This window comes from Thamnophis elegans, chromosome 7 (assembly GCF_009769535.1).
Source record: "Thamnophis elegans isolate rThaEle1 chromosome 7, rThaEle1.pri, whole genome shotgun sequence".
Classification (NCBI taxonomy): Eukaryota; Metazoa; Chordata; class Lepidosauria; order Squamata; family Colubridae; genus Thamnophis; species Thamnophis elegans.
Window position 1 is genome coordinate 26,320,213 of NC_045547.1, and position 17,048 is coordinate 26,337,260.

Below are 17,048 nucleotides of genomic sequence, written 5' to 3' on the forward strand. Positions count from 1 at the left end.
CAGGAAGTCGGCAACGCACGTGTCTGCCTACGGGGAAGCCGCTTTCAGTTGCTCCGTATCCCGCTTGGAGCCATGAGTCGTCCCGTAACTTGTGTTGCCTGGGTGCCCCAAGGTGTTGCCAAGGAGACGCCCGACAAGGTGAGAGATGCGTCCCTCTTCTTTCCAGAGAGTTCCCCCCCCCCATCCCCTCGTTTCTGAGCTCCTATTAGACAATTCGGGTAGCAAAGCAGTGGATGCTTTCCGCTAAATTAGTCGCTTATGCAAAAGGAAGGCAATGTGGAAAGCGAAAAAAAGGGGAGGTAATTGTATAAATTTCCACTTTGTCTCATCTCTGAAATGAGGCCAACCAAGTTCAAGAGGGCATGAACAACTTTGTGTGTGTGTGTGTGTGTGTGTGTGTATGTATCTATGTATATATATGTGTTGTATTTGTGCTGATAAATAAATAAAGGGAGACTAGTATAGATCTATTTCAAGTTATTCAGCTCTCATCAGCTAGCCATATATATTTGTTTGTGTGTGTGTGTGTGTGTGTGTATGCTAATTTAGAATAGAATAGAATTCTTTATTGGCCAAGTGTGATTGGACACACAAGGAATTTGTCTTTGGTGCATATGCTCTCAGTGTACATAAAAAGATACATTCATCAAGAATCATAAGGTACAACACTTAATGATAGTCATAGGGTACAAATAAGCAATCAGCAAACAATCATTATCAATATAAATCCTAAGGACACAAGCAACAAAGTTTACAGTCATGCAGTCATAAGTGGGAGGAGATTTAAATTTAAGGCTTTTAAATTAAGAAAATGGGTTGCATATTTTCCTTTGAAAATCAGGGGGAAAAACCACACACTGTCAGTTTCTGGTAATACTAAACTTTGCAAGGTAGAGTACACATTGCTCTTCTGCATTTTGCAAAGGAATAATATTTTGTCCCCGTTTATCAAGCCAGGTAATGGTATCTTACAATTATGTGGAGTGAATTGAGCGACCTTGCAAAACAATTTTGAATTCAGTAATGTAACAGTATAGAACAGTAATAAGGTTGGATTTGAGTTTTCAAGGCGCACATTACTTTTTCCAGTGTTCTTGTTTATATTATATAGTATCCATGTTTCTCCATGTTTCAATATAATACTTATATGTAATTCTCTGCGTTTTACTTTATATAGAATTGTTTGGTTTGTCATCGCTGAAAGACCTTCCCTTAAGTTTTAATGTACCAGGAAACATCATGTGATACTTTAACTATTCAATTTAAGTTTGTTTCTATAGGCCCTCTTGCAGCTGTCTTCATTTACGTCTCCTGGGCACAATTATTTAATAGTTGACTTTCTATAGAGTTTTACAACTTATTTTCTGTCAAAAATGGATTGTTGATTGGAATAGAGCTGCCATACCTTAGAACCAAGAATGTGGGCAACCAGGAGACAATATTAAAGCGATATTTAAAAAACCTCCAGATCTACTCTTATTTTGTTTTACAACTTAGATATAATAATCCTAATTAAAATATGTTGGATGAAACTTGCTTAAAAATGACTTTGTTTTTCAAATAGTTAGGCATGATTTAACTATAGGTGGTTTTATTTTCCATGTTTATCTTGCAGGTACAACTTGACAAGGAAGAACTGAAGCGTTTAATTACTGAAGCTAAAGAGAGATTGCAGTATGTTTGGATTGCATTTGAACAAGAGTGAAAAGTCAATTTACAGCAAAACACCTGTATTAAATTTAAAAATAATTAGCCAAGCAAAAATCTAGTTTATGTCTAATTATATTTGTCCAATGAAAATATATAAACTGGACTGAGTGATTTAAAGCATAAGTGTAATAGGTGGGAATTGTGTTAGTGATATATGAAAATGATATAAGAAATTTTTAGCATAGAAGTAGTAATGGAAAAATATTTGTGATTAAATACACTCAATTGACATAAACTGTCAAAAGTAAACAGACCAGTTCAGGTTTTGGAAAAAAAATATACAATTAAAACTGGAATACTGTATAGTAGAATTTTTGAATAGAAAATAATAAAGTCATTACATATTAAAAATGCTGATGTCTAATAAAGTGTTATAATTGTACTAACATGCATTAACATACATTCAATACATTGAAACTATATTTTTTGTGAGGATGAGTCTGCTACGGAGTGTGATTTGTTTGTTTCCACAAATAAGTATTTTCCAGCTAAAGGAGATAGGTTGTTGATAAATCTTTATGGGATTGCAACTGTGTCATTGCTCTAAATTTATCTCCCAAGTACATAAAAATGTCAGATTTACAACTCATCTTCATATTTATCTGGGGTTCTATACAGTGAGGGAGACGGTGGCTAAGACTCGGAGCTTGTTGATCAGAGGGTCGGCAGTTCAGTGGTTCGACTCCCTAGCGTCGCGTAATGGAGTGAGCTCCCGTTACTTGTCCCAGCTTCTGCCAACCTAGCAGTTCAAAAGCATGTAAAAATGCAAGTAGAAAAATAAAACCACCTTTGGAGAGAAGGTAACAGTGTTCCATGTGCCTTTGGCGTTTAGTCATGCTGGCCACAGAGACATCTTCGGACAGCGCTGGCTCTTTGGCTTTGAAATGGAGATGAGTACCACCCCCTAGAATAAGGAACCACTAGCACATATGTGCAAGGGAAATCTTTACCTTTACCATAAAGTGAAATAGGTGGAACCTGCAAAGTTATTGGCACAGAAACAATTTGGAATTGTATAAGCGATGAAAGATTAGATAGTGGCATTATTGTTAACTTCTTTTTTACATGAAGGACAGGGGATGATGATGATGATGATGATGATGGAAGTGGACAAGAAGGAACCTCAGGTGCCATGGATGATGTTGATGGTGAGGTAGCCAGCTCTTCTCCCAAAGATGAGGACACTGATAAGTTAGATGATGATGAATTGGCAGAATATGACTTGGATAACTATGATGAAGAAAATGCAGGTATTTATCTCTCCTTCCTGCTGTACACAAACAGCTTCTCTATTCAAGGATGTGCAATTGTGTCTTTACAAAATATGCTACTTGTTTCACAATTATAAGTCTGCTCAAGAACAATTTGTTTGTCATATGATAGGTACTGAGGGCCTTGGAGAAATCTTTGCGGGGCTTGCAGTATATGGAACAAATGAAAATGATCCATATATCACTATTAAAGATACTGTGAGTATTAAAGCATAGTTGCTTTGTTTCTTAACACTGAAGATTGTTTAAATACATAATTTTGATATTGGCTAAAGATAACATTCTGTATTGGTTTGGGATGGTAGGCATAAAAAATAGAATAGAATTCTTTATTGGCCAAGTATGATTGGATACACAAGGAATTTGTCTTTGGAGCATATGGTCTCACTGTACATAAAAAGACAAGATACATTTGTCAAGAATCATAAGGTACAACACTTAGTGATAGTCACTTCTTAATATTAATAACACTTAATGGTAAGTGTTATTTGAAGAAATGTTTCAATTAATCAGTTTGAAAAAAAATGATTTGATTAAAATCTGTCTTTTAATATTGTATATCTAGGCTTTTGTTTTAACAACATACTTGATATAAATTACTTTGGTAATATATATTAATTTTGGCTATCTTAATATTGCAGATTCTCTTTTAAGCACAAGAATGCATCAAGTCATAATTTAGTACTTTTTCCAGTTGTCTTTTCATTATAATTATTTTAATTGTATCTTCACACATTCAGTTATTCTCATGTATTGTGTTTGAATACCTTTTGTTTTCAAATTTGTGAAAGTTTAGTCTGGGATTGGAAGAAGTGAACGAATGATTTTTCTTAAACATTAAGAAAATGTTTTTAAAAAATATCATTTATTAGGTGACAAGACAAATTGTCTTTTAAAGTACGACTGGTTTCAGTTAGTTTTTAAAAGACTAAACATTCCCAAATATTTGCGTCTAAAATTGTTTCATGGTATCTGTTAAATACAGTGATAAAATAAGGATTTGAAAATTGGACTAAAAATCATATTCAAACTTATATTCTTTCAGGATCAATATGAGAAAGAAGACTTTGTGATTAAGTCAAATGACAGTCTTGTTATATGTGGCAGAGTTGATAAGGACCACTGCAGCCTAGAAGTCCATGGTAGGTATTAAAATCCTTTTGGCTTTTAAAAAAGAATCATGGAAGATATGGATGGTTTATTCATTAAGTTGATTTCCTGTATTACATTTGTTCATAATTGTCAACTCTATGCTTGAATTCTCCCTCTTTCAAAAAGGGATTTTTCTACAGGATATGAATTGCCATAAAAGCACAATTTCAAGTGTTTGTTTTGTATTTGTTTTGAGTTGCTACATTTTGAGCTTGATGTATTATGTGTTATTGTCAGATTCTTTTTTCCTGATCATGTGATTCATACCCTTCCCTAAAATAAGAACATGAATGCTTTGTTATAATATTTTTATTATTACAGACTGATCAGTTAGTATTGTGTAAAGCTACATATTTTTTGCCATTTGTTTATAATCTCATAGAATCATGACATTTCTTATAAATCACTTCCCCATAGTCTCTTAATGCATTTGGTGGGAAAATAAAACTCACTTTTATAGCCTTGTACTTCCTCACAATTTCTTGTCAATATTTTGGAATAATTTATAATCCATATCCTCCATAATATTGAAACATAACATTAAAATCTGTAGAGATTCTCAGACATTTAGGCCATGGTTGTCCCATAGGTGTTTTCTTTGGGAATGGATTTCCAGAGAAAAAATTGCAGACTACAGGAATCAGGAGCACTACTCCGGTGACCCTGAGGCCACAGATAAACCTCCAAGTGCTTCAATGACCCTCTAAAAGGATGCAAATGACCAGCTATCTGCAAGGAATATAAATCCTTCCATTCCCCACTATCCTGTCAGAGCTGAAAAAGCTTCTTGGATGAGAAACGAAACGTCTTCAAAAAGAAAAAAAACTAAGAATGTCCAGTTGCCTCCCGAAAAAAGCACCTTTGGGATAACATTGAAATATTGCTTATATTAGATCAAGCTATTTATCCATTTGGTTGAATTGTGTTTGCTTTGACCACACGTTCCTTGGAGTCTTCACACGTTTTATCACCATCATTGAGCTCAACTGTTTCTTGTATTGCTTATTGGATCCTCTCTTTTATAGCATAAGATTAATAAATGCAGAGGTGTAAATAAATAAATCAAATATGATTAGTATTAATATTGTCAGCCTGTGGTGGACCTGTTCAACTTGCATTCCTTTTATTGAGTTCTGCTTGTCTAGAACTCAGCAAACTGTAGGAGAGAGGGAAGGTTACAATATATGCTTGACAATGTTTTTGTGATTAAAAATATAGCCTTTATAAAGGAACTCAGAAATATCTTCCCAATATTTCATTTTTTTATTTGTGATATAGTATAGTGGTAATTTTAATTTTATTCTTCTCTCTACAAGCGTATGCATATGTTCTGTGTGCTTTTGTAGTGGGAGTATGATTTTTTTAAAAATTTACTTAAAGGAAGTTACTTAATTCTTTCAGTTTATAATCATGAAGAAGATTCCTTTTATGTCCATCATGATCTTATTTTATCTGCATATCCCTTAAGCGTGGAATGGATGAACTTTGATCCTAGTTCCAATGATTCTGCTGGTAAGTTAGTGTACTATTTTATTTCTAATGATACCAACATTGTAAGGGGACATCGGTATGAAAGTGCAGAGAGAGACAGATAGGAACAAATGTTGAGGACAATTTTTTTTCTTGTTTTCTACCACATTGTCCTTCTCCTTTTTCTTTTTTGTCTGAGCATTTATATTTTTACTTCAGTAGCCACTCTTTCTTTTCCTGTTTTCATTCTGGATTGTTTTTCTTCTAAAAGTGTGTAACTTAGAAGTAGATTTTTTTAGGCATTGCCCTGTATGATTGTGGAAAAGAGATTAAATATTATAGTAAACTAGGGAATCTTATTATCCAGCATTAATGATAATTATCATATTGTTTTTCCAAATGTTGTGATAACCTTTTAGAACAACTGGCTAAATAGATTTCAGGGCACTGTTTTCTGATGTCTTTCCTGAGGAAATAAAGTCTCTCAGGCTATCATTGTGTTCCATATTATGTAACATTGTAAGACTAGTGGGAGAAGTTATGCGTAGCTTCAGTGTCTAAGCACACAACATCTCCTTTCCATCTAAATCCAAGGAAAACTGATAGTTAAAAAATTGTGAGAGATTTTTGATAATTAAATTGCTGAGGATGACCAAAGTGAAGCTTAATCAAATCAAATCCAGTATTGAATGTAGCTGAATGTGCTTCTATGTGCTCAACCTTACTCCTTGCAATAAACAGGGAGACCTTTTCTAACTCAAAAAAGGTTAAAGTAACAAAATAAAATGTATTCTTTACAGAGTCATGAGATGATGACATAAATTTAGTAGAAATTCATATTAGAAGAGTATGCATACTTTTGGATCTGCCATAAGCAACTTGCTCCTGGGCCAGAGAAAATATATGTTTGAGCTGGGTCAACTCAATACATTGTTTAGTAACTGCCTCATTTAATGACCATTCATGGTTATAACAGTAATGAAACAGTAATATCTGCTTCTAAGAATAGCAGGTTTAGTAAGGGTGCCCATCCCTGATCCAAGGCTCCCTTGCCTACTTTGGAGTGTGGATTTATGAGATTACACATGATTAACTTGGATATTTCTTTAGGAAATTATATTGCTGTTGGCACAATGAAACCTGTTATTGAAATATGGGATCTTGACATAGTGGACTCTTTAGAGCCAGTTTTTTCACTAGGACATAAGGCAAAATTAAAGAAAAAGAAACAAAAGAAGGTAAGTATGAGCAAATTTAATATTAATAAAGTTTAAACTTTCTCAATAAGAATAGCAGAAAGTTGCTTGCCTTTTCAGTCTCTGTCATATATACATGAGCTAATCATGTTACTCTTGGAAATTAGAATAGAATAGAATTCTTTATTGGCCAAGTGTGATTGGACACACAAGTAATTTGTCTTTGGTGCATATGCTCTTAGTGTACATAAAAAGACAAGACAGCCTTAGTGAATGGTTTGACCGAGTTGACGGAATTATCTGTTTAGCAGAGTGATGGCGTTCGGGGAAAAACTGTTCTTGTGTCTAGTTGTCTTGGTGTGCAGTGCTCTATAGCGTCATTTTGAGGGTAGGAGTTGAAACAATTTATGTCCAGGATGCGAGGGGTCTGTAAATATTTTCACAGCCCTCTTTGAATCATGCAGTTTACAGGTCCTCACTGGAAGGCAGGTTGGTAGTAATTGTTTTTTCTCCAGTTCTGTGTCTGTCTTGTTGGGTTTCAGAATGTTGTAAGTTGCCTCCAGAAAACTATAAGTGTGCACAGAAAGGCTTCTTTGTCAATGTGTCTGTGCTTGGTCCAAAGCTGATCTTGATAGTTGCAACGTGGTTTTCGGTGATAGAAAGATTGGCTATTCTTTTTTACATAGCACATCTTCAAATTTATTTTCTGTTTAATATTTACAAAGATTTTAATTGCTAAAAAAGTATCAGTGGATTAAGATTCTCAGAACAGTTGTTGCCAGCTGTTGTGGAACATATTGGACTAGAATGACCCTGTAGGTTTGAGACTATTTAAGACAGTAGAGTAAAGAAGCATAGGCAAGGATTGCCTTTCACGTTTGGAAACCTGTGCAAGGGTTATAGAATTTACAATATTTTATTATTATATTTAGAAACTAAAAAGTTCTTAATCTTTTTACATGAAGAATTTATCCAAAGAAGACCATCAGGGGCATACTGATGCAGTGCTTGATCTTTCATGGAATAAAAATCTCAGGTAAAAATATATATTTAAAGATAAATTAGTGTGAATTATATTTTATTAAAAATATTTCTATAGCTCACAATGAAAGTAATGCACAGTTGTGTTCCATTACATCGAAGTAAGTCATAATTATAGATATCTGTAGGGCAATTGCTATAGATAGTGAAATTTGGTCTTTATTTCATCTTATTTAGCTTTCTGAAGACATATTTTTGAAATATGCTTTTCACTTATGCAGGTTTATTAATTTGTGTGGCTTAATTTAATCACTGTAGGAAGCCATAAAATTGATCTTAGATAACAGAATACATATTTCTCAATCTTGGCTTAAAGGCAGTCATTGCATATTTCAAAAATACAGTTCTAAATACTTGTTACTTTTTGGATTTTATAAAGCCTTACATATCTTTGCTGCTGAATGTAACCAAGACTTCATGTGCAAACACAAACACATATATTAGACAGTATCCAAGTATACAGTTTTGAAATAAGCGTGGTGCCTGTTTTATTTATTTCATAAATAAACTAGCATGAGATGTGCAAATGTGAAGCGTGATCTTCAGGCAGTTATGTAAGCAGTTATTTGGGATAGCCTCACAAACTTTGGCTTTTCTTGTCACAGTGATATTTTGTGTCACACAGAATCTTGAAGCAAGTTGTGCCCCAACTTGAAAGAAATTTTTGAAGACCTCTACAGAAAAATAATTGAGATCTATCAGGACAAAAAAGGCTGTAAACCTCAAGGGCCAGTCAGGGCAGTGCTGGGATTCAAGTAATTTAACAACCGGTTCTCTGCCCTAATGATTTCTTCCAACAGCCAGTTCACCTAACTGCTCAGAAAGTTAACAACCGGTGCTCCCGAAGTGGTGAGAACTGACTGAATCCCACCACTGAGTCAGGGACATAGTTTGAAGTAAAGATTTTGGGCAACAGTTAATTTTCCTAAGAGGTATCAGGCCGCAGACCAGGGGTTGGGGACCCTTGATCTATAGGCTTCTCTTACCTTGGTTGAAGGAAAGCACTTTGGGAAAATTCAGATTCATAGAAGCCAAGTGTAGCAAAGTGAAAGCATTGGCTCACAAAAACAACTCTGGAAACAATGGCTTACAAGAAGTTTGGTGTTTGCCTTAAGTTTACAAAAAACCCACCTGATTTTATAGGCTTCTCAAGCAATATTCTATTGGCAGATCAATCAAAAATGAAACTTTTCAAGCTACAATTAAATTGTTACATTATTGAAGGAAGTGAGAATTCACACTGGATGAGTCACTTCTGCAGGACAATATCATGCCATCAGTGTATCAGTTGAAATCAAGCAGGTCACGTTGAAAGAGAATCCAAATATACAATCAAGAGAATGGATCATGAATAATATATTATTCAGGAGAATACCTGTTGCAAATTAAGTCCAAACCTAAATCCCAGAAAAATGTGACATGGGTTGAAACCAGCAGGTGACTAAGTTGAAAGATTGGGCAAAAATTCCTATACAGCAATCGGAGGAACTGATGATCAGGAAGTGTTTGGCTGCAGTTCTTGCAGCTAAAGATGATGTAACCAGTTACGGAATCTTAAAGGGGCAGTGGGATTACACTAGCACAACCCATAAGGTGACTTCATCTGTGACGTGAATGAAACAGGCACCAATCCTAGGGATAGCTTTTCATTCAATGAGACCATTTGAAGGTGTAACAATCCATAGCAGGGACATGCAAAATGTCAGAAAATTCAAAAGAGCAAATACTTTTTCAGAAACTGTTTGGTTATTTACCTTATATTTATTCATTTAATTCATTGGGCAATCTATCTGTCACTCAATTAAAACAAAAATTTCTGAGCAGTTAGAAAGTCACTCGATTTTATTTAAAAGCAATAATTCTCCCTCTCTCCCTCCCTCCCTCCCTCCCTCCCTCCCTCTCTCCCTCTGTCTTTCTCTTAGCAACATATTTGTTTCAGGTATTCATCACTATTCTTTGGACAAGAAGGGTAAAACATGACTTGATCTAAGACCTGCCATTGAAGCTGTTTGCAAATCAATATGCTTGTTTCTTTTAGATCTGTCTTGGCAAGTGCCTCAGCTGACCATTCTGTAATTCTCTGGGACATGTCCAGGGGCACAACAGCAGCAACACTTTCTCTTCACACAGACAAGGTATGTTGATGATTCTGAAAGCATAGCCCCATTGATCTATTGCAGCAAAATAACAATAGAATATCATACAGATGTATTGCGACAAATACAATTTTGTTCTTTTTCTCTAATACTGGGTGGGTTTTTTTGTAAAATATAAAAAAACCAATTTCAGTCAGAGTTTTTATCTAGTCTACTTGCCACTAGAAAAATTGACTTCTCATTTTCCTTATCCCTCCCTGGAAGACCTTCAGTACTTCAGTGTTAATTTCAGTAACATCATCTTCCTATTCCATGTCTAAGCCATCTAAGAAAAAGTATTTTAAGTCATTTAATCTGTATATGATTTTTGAAGAAACCTTTATATTCCCTCAGATAGTCATTACTCTTTAATAAGCTAGGAAAGAGAGAAAATGGGGATCTGAGAGCCTTACTAAATGAAGATTTATGAAGCAACAAATCATTGCCATGCTGTTGCGCAGTTCATCTGTGAACATGGAGACAGTGCTGCAATCTCACCTTGTCTAGCACCATTGGTGGCACTGGAAATTCATTGTTGTAATAACAATGTAACACCCTTCACAGTTTTCTGTCAGTTTTTGGCTGTGCCTTTTTTCCAGAAGCTGGTAGAAACTATGTAACACAGGCTCACCAGAGGTTTCTATCTACCAAGTTTCTAGTTCTCCTATTTGGATGTTACAGTGATGTAGAGTTTCCTTTGCTGTGACTTTGTAGTGCTTGTGTAAACAACCTCCGGGTCTCTTCTCAGTCTCTAGTACACCAGAGAGCAACTAGCGAGGCACGTTATTGCTTGCCCATTCTGATGATGTATCCCACCACCACAACTAAGTTCTGATAAATAGAGACTCAATGCTGGTGGACTTTGTGAATCTTGAGGCTGAAGACATGGTCTTCCCAATGAATGCCAAGAATGGACCAGGGAGCATGTATGTGAAATTTCTAATGTTGTTTGGTGTGTCATCGGTAGACAGGATAAAGGGATAACCACAGCTCTGTAGACTTGTAGGGGTTTGTTGAGATATGGACATTGCATTGATTGCATTGTAATATGCAGCTATCCCAGAGCTTTGTTAAATGTGATACTTATAAATACATAAATAACTAAAATAGTGTTGGACTTTGAATTTAAAAACATGTATGTATGTATGTATGTATGTATGTATGTATGTATGTATGTATGAATGAATGTAAAAATCAAAGCTAATCTAGGTTCAAAAACTCAAATTGTGTTTGAATTCTAAGAGACCAAATGATTAAGTACTAAGAAGGATGGGCTTTTTTATCCACTCTATTAAAAAAGTTCTAATAGGCAGCTTTAGGGATGAAAAACTGCATTTGTGATTCCCCTTCGCCTTTAGAAACCTACAACTTATCATTCATTAGTTCTATTAAGTACAGGTTTAGCAGTATTAGAGTCCTAGTTTGATGAGCCAAGTAAATCTATAGAGAAAAACACTCTTAAATTTTAGATTTAACTCTGGCTAATTTTGTGAAAAGTTATGCAATCACAGCCCAGTGGGAGAAATTAATGTCAACTCCTAGTTAACATAATTATTCAAATAAGATTTGATCTTCATTTTCCATGGCTATTACTTTAGATGTTTGAATTCTAGTGAAGTGAGCTCTGTAGAAATAACATCTAATTATAAATGTTAAAACCAATTAACAATTCCAGACTTTTTGTTCTACATAATGAAGTTTTAGCTAACATAAATTTTACATGCTGATGGTTGTAAGCTACTCTACCTTAAATTAGCAGTTAAATAGATCATTGAACACTCCTTTCTGTTTGTGAAAAGAATTATAGTGGGAATTATTTAAAATCATGTACACTGTATAACTACTATTTTGATGCAAAAATATTTCAAATCTAATTCATTATTTTTAGGTGCAAACACTGCAGTTTCATCCATTTGAAACACAGACTCTAATTTCTGGCTCTTATGACAAGTAAGAACAAGCTTGTTTATTGCTTCTATCACACTATAAAAGTATAGTCCCAAATTGCTTTTTCAAGAGGCAACTGGACTTTCTTGTTTTTCTTTGAAGACATTTTTTCTTCTCATCCAAGAAGCTTCTTCAGCTCTGACTGGATGGTGGGGAATGGAAGGATTTATACTCCTTGCAGGCAGCTGGTCATTTGCATCCTTTTAGCGGGTGATTAAGGTCACCTGGATGTTTATCCGTCTCTTCAAAGAAAATCAAGAAAGTCCAGTTGCCTCTTGAAAAAAGCACCTTTGGGACAATCATGACCTGAATGACTGAGAATCTCCATAGATGTAAAAGTACAGGTGATATATAAACCATATGAATGTAGAGATAAATAATAAAATTATTACAGGTAGTCCTCAAAGTCTTTTATGACAGCCCCTCCCAAAAAAGATACTTAACAACCTTCAATAGCCACACACACACGCACCCCAGTCCATGTGATAGCATTTCAAGCACTCAACTTGCATTGTGGCCATTTTCAGCAGCCTGTAGTCACAAGACCACAATTTACATCATTTTTGGCAAAACCTAGTGTTTGCTTTGTTTTCAGAAACTAGTCCAAGGTCCTACAATGGGTTTGGTTTATCATCTCCATTTTTGTTTAACCACCATAAAAATATTATAAATTGGGGTTGGTTGCATAGATGACCCATTTTATAACTATTAGGACTTACTACTGTTATAAGTAGGTTCCATTATAAGTCAAGGACTACCTGTATTTCCTTCACAAGGTATTTGACACATAATATTTTGTTAATGATGTCGTCTTTAAAGCATAATAATATACTTTTGGTATGATTTATGGAAGTGTTTTTTTGAGTACCCTCAACAGGAATGGTCAACCTGATTTTAGCCTCAGGTTGCATTAGCTTTCTATGCAGACTTAATTAGAAACAAGACCATTTGAAGCCAGTAATTCCACTTACTAGGCATGCATTTGCCGTTTATTACTTTTATAACCAGTGAGATTGCTGTGAATTTTACTAATGACTCAGCTGGAGTGGAAGTATTTTATTAGGTTAGAAAAAAAATCTGTCTCTCATGGATAAATTAATTTTAATTTATAATGTTTAAAATTCAGGGGCCAAATTTGAATAAACATTTATTGATACTTTTCAGATCAGCCATTTTATATGACTGCAGAAGTCCACAGGACAATCATAGAACCTGGAGATTTAGTGGACAAGTTGAAAGAGTGACTTGGAATCATTTTTCACCCCACCACTTCTTAGTAAGTACAATAAGTGCTTTGCATTTTGTCTTATCCATTGTAGTGTATGTATTTATGCAGGCTATGCATCATTTCAATTCAATTCGTTGTATGCCAGCCAGAGTCACATTGTTTGAGTTAGACAGCCCTAAAACCTATTAAGTAGTAAGATAGAAAGAAAATGCTTCACAGGAACAGGGGTGAGGTGCATTGCATTTGCATCTTTTCCTAACTGCATCATATACCCTCTGCTGAGCTGTGGTGGCATAGTGGCTAGAATGCACCATTGCAGGCTAATTCTGCGGAATGCCAGGGGTTTGCTCCTCACATGGCTCAAGGTTGACTCAGCCTTCCATCCTTCCGAGGTCAGTAAAATGGGGACCCAGATTGTTGGGGGCAATATGTTGACTCTGTAAACCACTTGGAGAGGACTGTAAAGCACTATGAAGCGATATATATATGTATATCATCCAAGATTTTCCAAGGCAGCCAGCATATTTTAAGATATAAAATAATCTATGTACATTATATTAAAATACTTCCTAATAAGTGGAAGTCTTGCTGCTTTGCAATTTGATAGTGCTACCTTTATTTCATTAAGAAATGCTTTGGTAATGTGGTGAAGTCTAAAATTTACTCATATATGGCAAGTTATGCTGACATAGATAACGGATCATTCTGATCTGTTGCTTGCTATCAAATCAGGAATAATGGTACCTGTGTGGCTAGAGTTGGCCATCAAACATCCAGGTGCTAGTTCTTTGTGCAGTCTTTCCCAACTTCGGCACCGTCCTTTCAGCTTCCAGAATTTTCTACCATGGCCCGTCAGGCTGGATGGGATTTCAAGTCCATACCTCTGAAAGATCATCAGATTGAGAAAGGTGGCCTGCCTATTGATTTTGTTTTTAAAATCTCTGGAAATAATTTGTTGTAGGCAAGCACGGAAGATGGATTTGTATACTGTCTTGATGCTCGTTCCCATAAACCAGTCTTCACAATGAAAGCTCATGACGAAGAAGTATCTGGTAAGCATTTCTTTTCCCAGTCAAGATCCCAAGGAAATTCCATTCTAGTCAGATATCTTATATAGTTCTCTCATATCATATTTTTGAGACAAACTTATATTTGCCATTCTACAGTGCATAAAGAGCATGCATTATTTGGTTGGATCCTAGGCATAGTTAAGCCTTTGAGAGATGTTGCCCTTTAAGGAGGCATTGTCTTGCCCTCTCCTCAAGAAGCCATTGCTGGATCCCACCACAATGGACTATTTTCATCCAGTATCTAACTTTCCTTTTCTAGAGAAGGTTGTGGATAACGTGGTTGTGCAGCAACTTCTATGGGCCATGGATAAAGTTGATTATCTGACTCTTTTCAGTCAGTATTCAGACTTTGGCCATTGGCTAGAGATGGCATCTCTAAGTGGCCACAGGACAGGAGAAGTGCATATGTTCTTGCTCTTCTTGATTTCTTGGCAACCTTTGATATCATCAACTGTGGTATCCTTCTGGGTTGGTGTTGATTGAGAGAGGAGAGGTTCTGCGGGTTCAACAGGGCTTGGTACTCTCTTCATTTCTATTTAACTTCTAAATGAAGTCACCGGGTGAGATCATTAATTGCCATGATATCCATATCTGTCCTTGGCAAACTCATCAGTACTACTAATGCCTTGTTCCAATGTCTGAGGCTGTTGAGGTCTGGGAACAATAGGCTTCAGTTGAACAAGATTGAGCAACATTAGATTTTACCATCTTTGGTTCTGGATGGGGCTGTGATACTCCATAGAGACCCTGTGTTCAATCTGGGGCTCCTTCTATAACCACAACTCCTATCCTTCCTGGGAAGCAGGTTATGTCATAACTAGGAGGACCTTTGCGCAGCTTGGTATTGTGCCCCAGTTTTGCCTGTTCCTGGATTATAAGCCTTTGCTTAGTCACACATCCTCTGCTCATCTCCAAATTGGATTACGGTAACTCAATGCTGCCCTTGAAGATCATCTGGAAGCTTCAACCACTGCAGAGTACAGCAAGTGCAGCTGCATGGACAATTACATGCCCCCAACTCCGGGAAGATGAACATTATACCTTTATTCTGCGAGATGCACTGATGGCCAGTTTGTTTTAGTCACAATTTTAGGTGTTGCTTTTCATCTTTAAAGCTCTACATTGCATGGGATCAAGTTATTTGATGGACCACCTCTCTCTGATTATAGCTATCAAACCGATCATATCAAGCGGGGGGGGGTGTAATGCTTTGGGTGTCATCGACAAAGAAACCCCAACTGGTAGGACCCGGATGGTGTGCCTTTTCTACTGTGGGCCCTGCCCTCTGTAACATCATTCTCCTTGAGATGAGATTGGCCCCATCCTGTCTTACTTTTCAGAAGGCCCTTAATACTTTCCGTTGACTTTGGAATCCCATGAGCCTGCAAGATGATTATGTAATGTCAACTGGTGGTTGTTCTCCCATATTCTTGTTTTTGTAATTTGGGATGTGTGTTATATGGTTTTAATTGTTAATATATTGGTAGACCACCCAAAATTATATCTCATGAGCCTAGTGACTTCATACATTAATAACTTAAATAGAGTTCTTGTTTTTTAGTATTTTTGACAAATGAAAGAAGTATCTTTATTTTTACCAATGCCAATGGAAGAAGATGCATTTCAGTTGGCATTGCTGCACCATGGATGTGGGGTGCCTTTAAATCAGAGACCCCTTAACCTAAAAGAATGAGGCCTACAAGCAAGTTTTCTTCTGTTTTCTTCCTGATTTAATACTAAAAGCACCTGCTTATGTTTTCCAGGACTACAGTTAAGTAGCCAAATCAAAGGATGTCTTGTCACAACATCTTCTGATAAATCTGTGAAAATTTGGGACATCCTAGGAAACAAGCCTTCTTTAGTCTATTCCAGAGATATGAAAATGGTAATTTTTCCTGCAGCTATATTTATAGAGCCTTATTTGGGGGGGGAGAGTGAGTGCAGAATAAAATTGGTGGGAAACCTGGTCTGTTTAATATTGAATGTTACTAAATTAATATTTATGTTGCGAGTATGTTGGTTACATTAATACTTACATGAGACAAATGGCCTACATTTTATGAATTGTATTTCCTCTAATACCATGATGGCAAGCCTATGGCAGGCATGCCAAAGGTGGCATGCAGAGGCCTCTCTGCAGACACGCAAGCTGTTGCCCAGCTCAGCTCCACTGTGCATGTGGGCATGCCTCCCGCCGGCCAACTGATTTTCGGGTCTCTGCTGTGCATGCGAGAGCTGTTTGAACAGTGATCTGGGGTTGCACGCCCTCCCTGCGCCCCCTTTTTGGTCCCAGAAGGCATCAGGGAGGTCTGCTAGGCCCAAAACAGGGCGTGGAAGGTACAGTGCATCTCCCGTGACCTGTTTGTGATCCTGGGAGGCTAGAGAGCCAAAATGGGGCACAGGGGGTTGGTCCCACATGCATACACAGGGGGGCGCACACGTATGCGCAGGGGGTTGGGCGTGTGGGGTGCGTGTGTCGCATGCACATTGCATTATGGGTGTGGGCACACTTTCGGCATGCGAGGACAAAAAGGTTAGCCATCACTTCTCTAATACATAAAGTCTAAAGACGTTGGATATGCACCTCTTTGATTTTAGTTCACTGATTTGAATTAGAAATATGTTGTTGAGATGTATTGTATTGAGTCAGCAGAAAATCAGAAGAGAATGTGTCTTCTGCCCACAGGGTTCCCTGTTTTGTGCAGGTTGCTGTCCAGATCTGCCATTTGTTTATGTCTTTGGAGGAGAAAGGCAGGGACTACAACTCTGGGACATAAGCACAATTTCCGCAGGTGACTGTTCTCATTCATTTACTAGTTACGTAATCC

General features: G+C 36.6%; 1 protein-coding gene across 1 annotated transcript in view; it reads left to right on the forward strand.

The window, feature by feature from the left end:
- LOC116511261 (periodic tryptophan protein 1 homolog) overlaps window positions 1-17,048 on the forward strand; it is an 18,446-nt gene continuing 1,398 nt past the window's right edge. Inside the window, exons 1-14 of the mRNA XM_032221134.1 lie at window positions 1-138; window positions 1,616-1,674; window positions 2,782-2,960; window positions 3,094-3,179; window positions 4,027-4,123; window positions 5,535-5,645; window positions 6,714-6,841; window positions 7,765-7,835; window positions 9,879-9,975; window positions 11,864-11,925; window positions 13,087-13,198; window positions 14,112-14,202; window positions 15,984-16,105; window positions 16,907-17,012. Coding sequence (XP_032077025.1) covers window positions 73-138; window positions 1,616-1,674; window positions 2,782-2,960; window positions 3,094-3,179; window positions 4,027-4,123; window positions 5,535-5,645; window positions 6,714-6,841; window positions 7,765-7,835; window positions 9,879-9,975; window positions 11,864-11,925; window positions 13,087-13,198; window positions 14,112-14,202; window positions 15,984-16,105; window positions 16,907-17,012 — 1,387 coding nt within the window. The 5' untranslated portion in view covers window positions 1-72. The remainder of the gene's footprint in view (window positions 139-1,615; window positions 1,675-2,781; window positions 2,961-3,093; window positions 3,180-4,026; window positions 4,124-5,534; window positions 5,646-6,713; window positions 6,842-7,764; window positions 7,836-9,878; window positions 9,976-11,863; window positions 11,926-13,086; window positions 13,199-14,111; window positions 14,203-15,983; window positions 16,106-16,906; window positions 17,013-17,048) is intronic.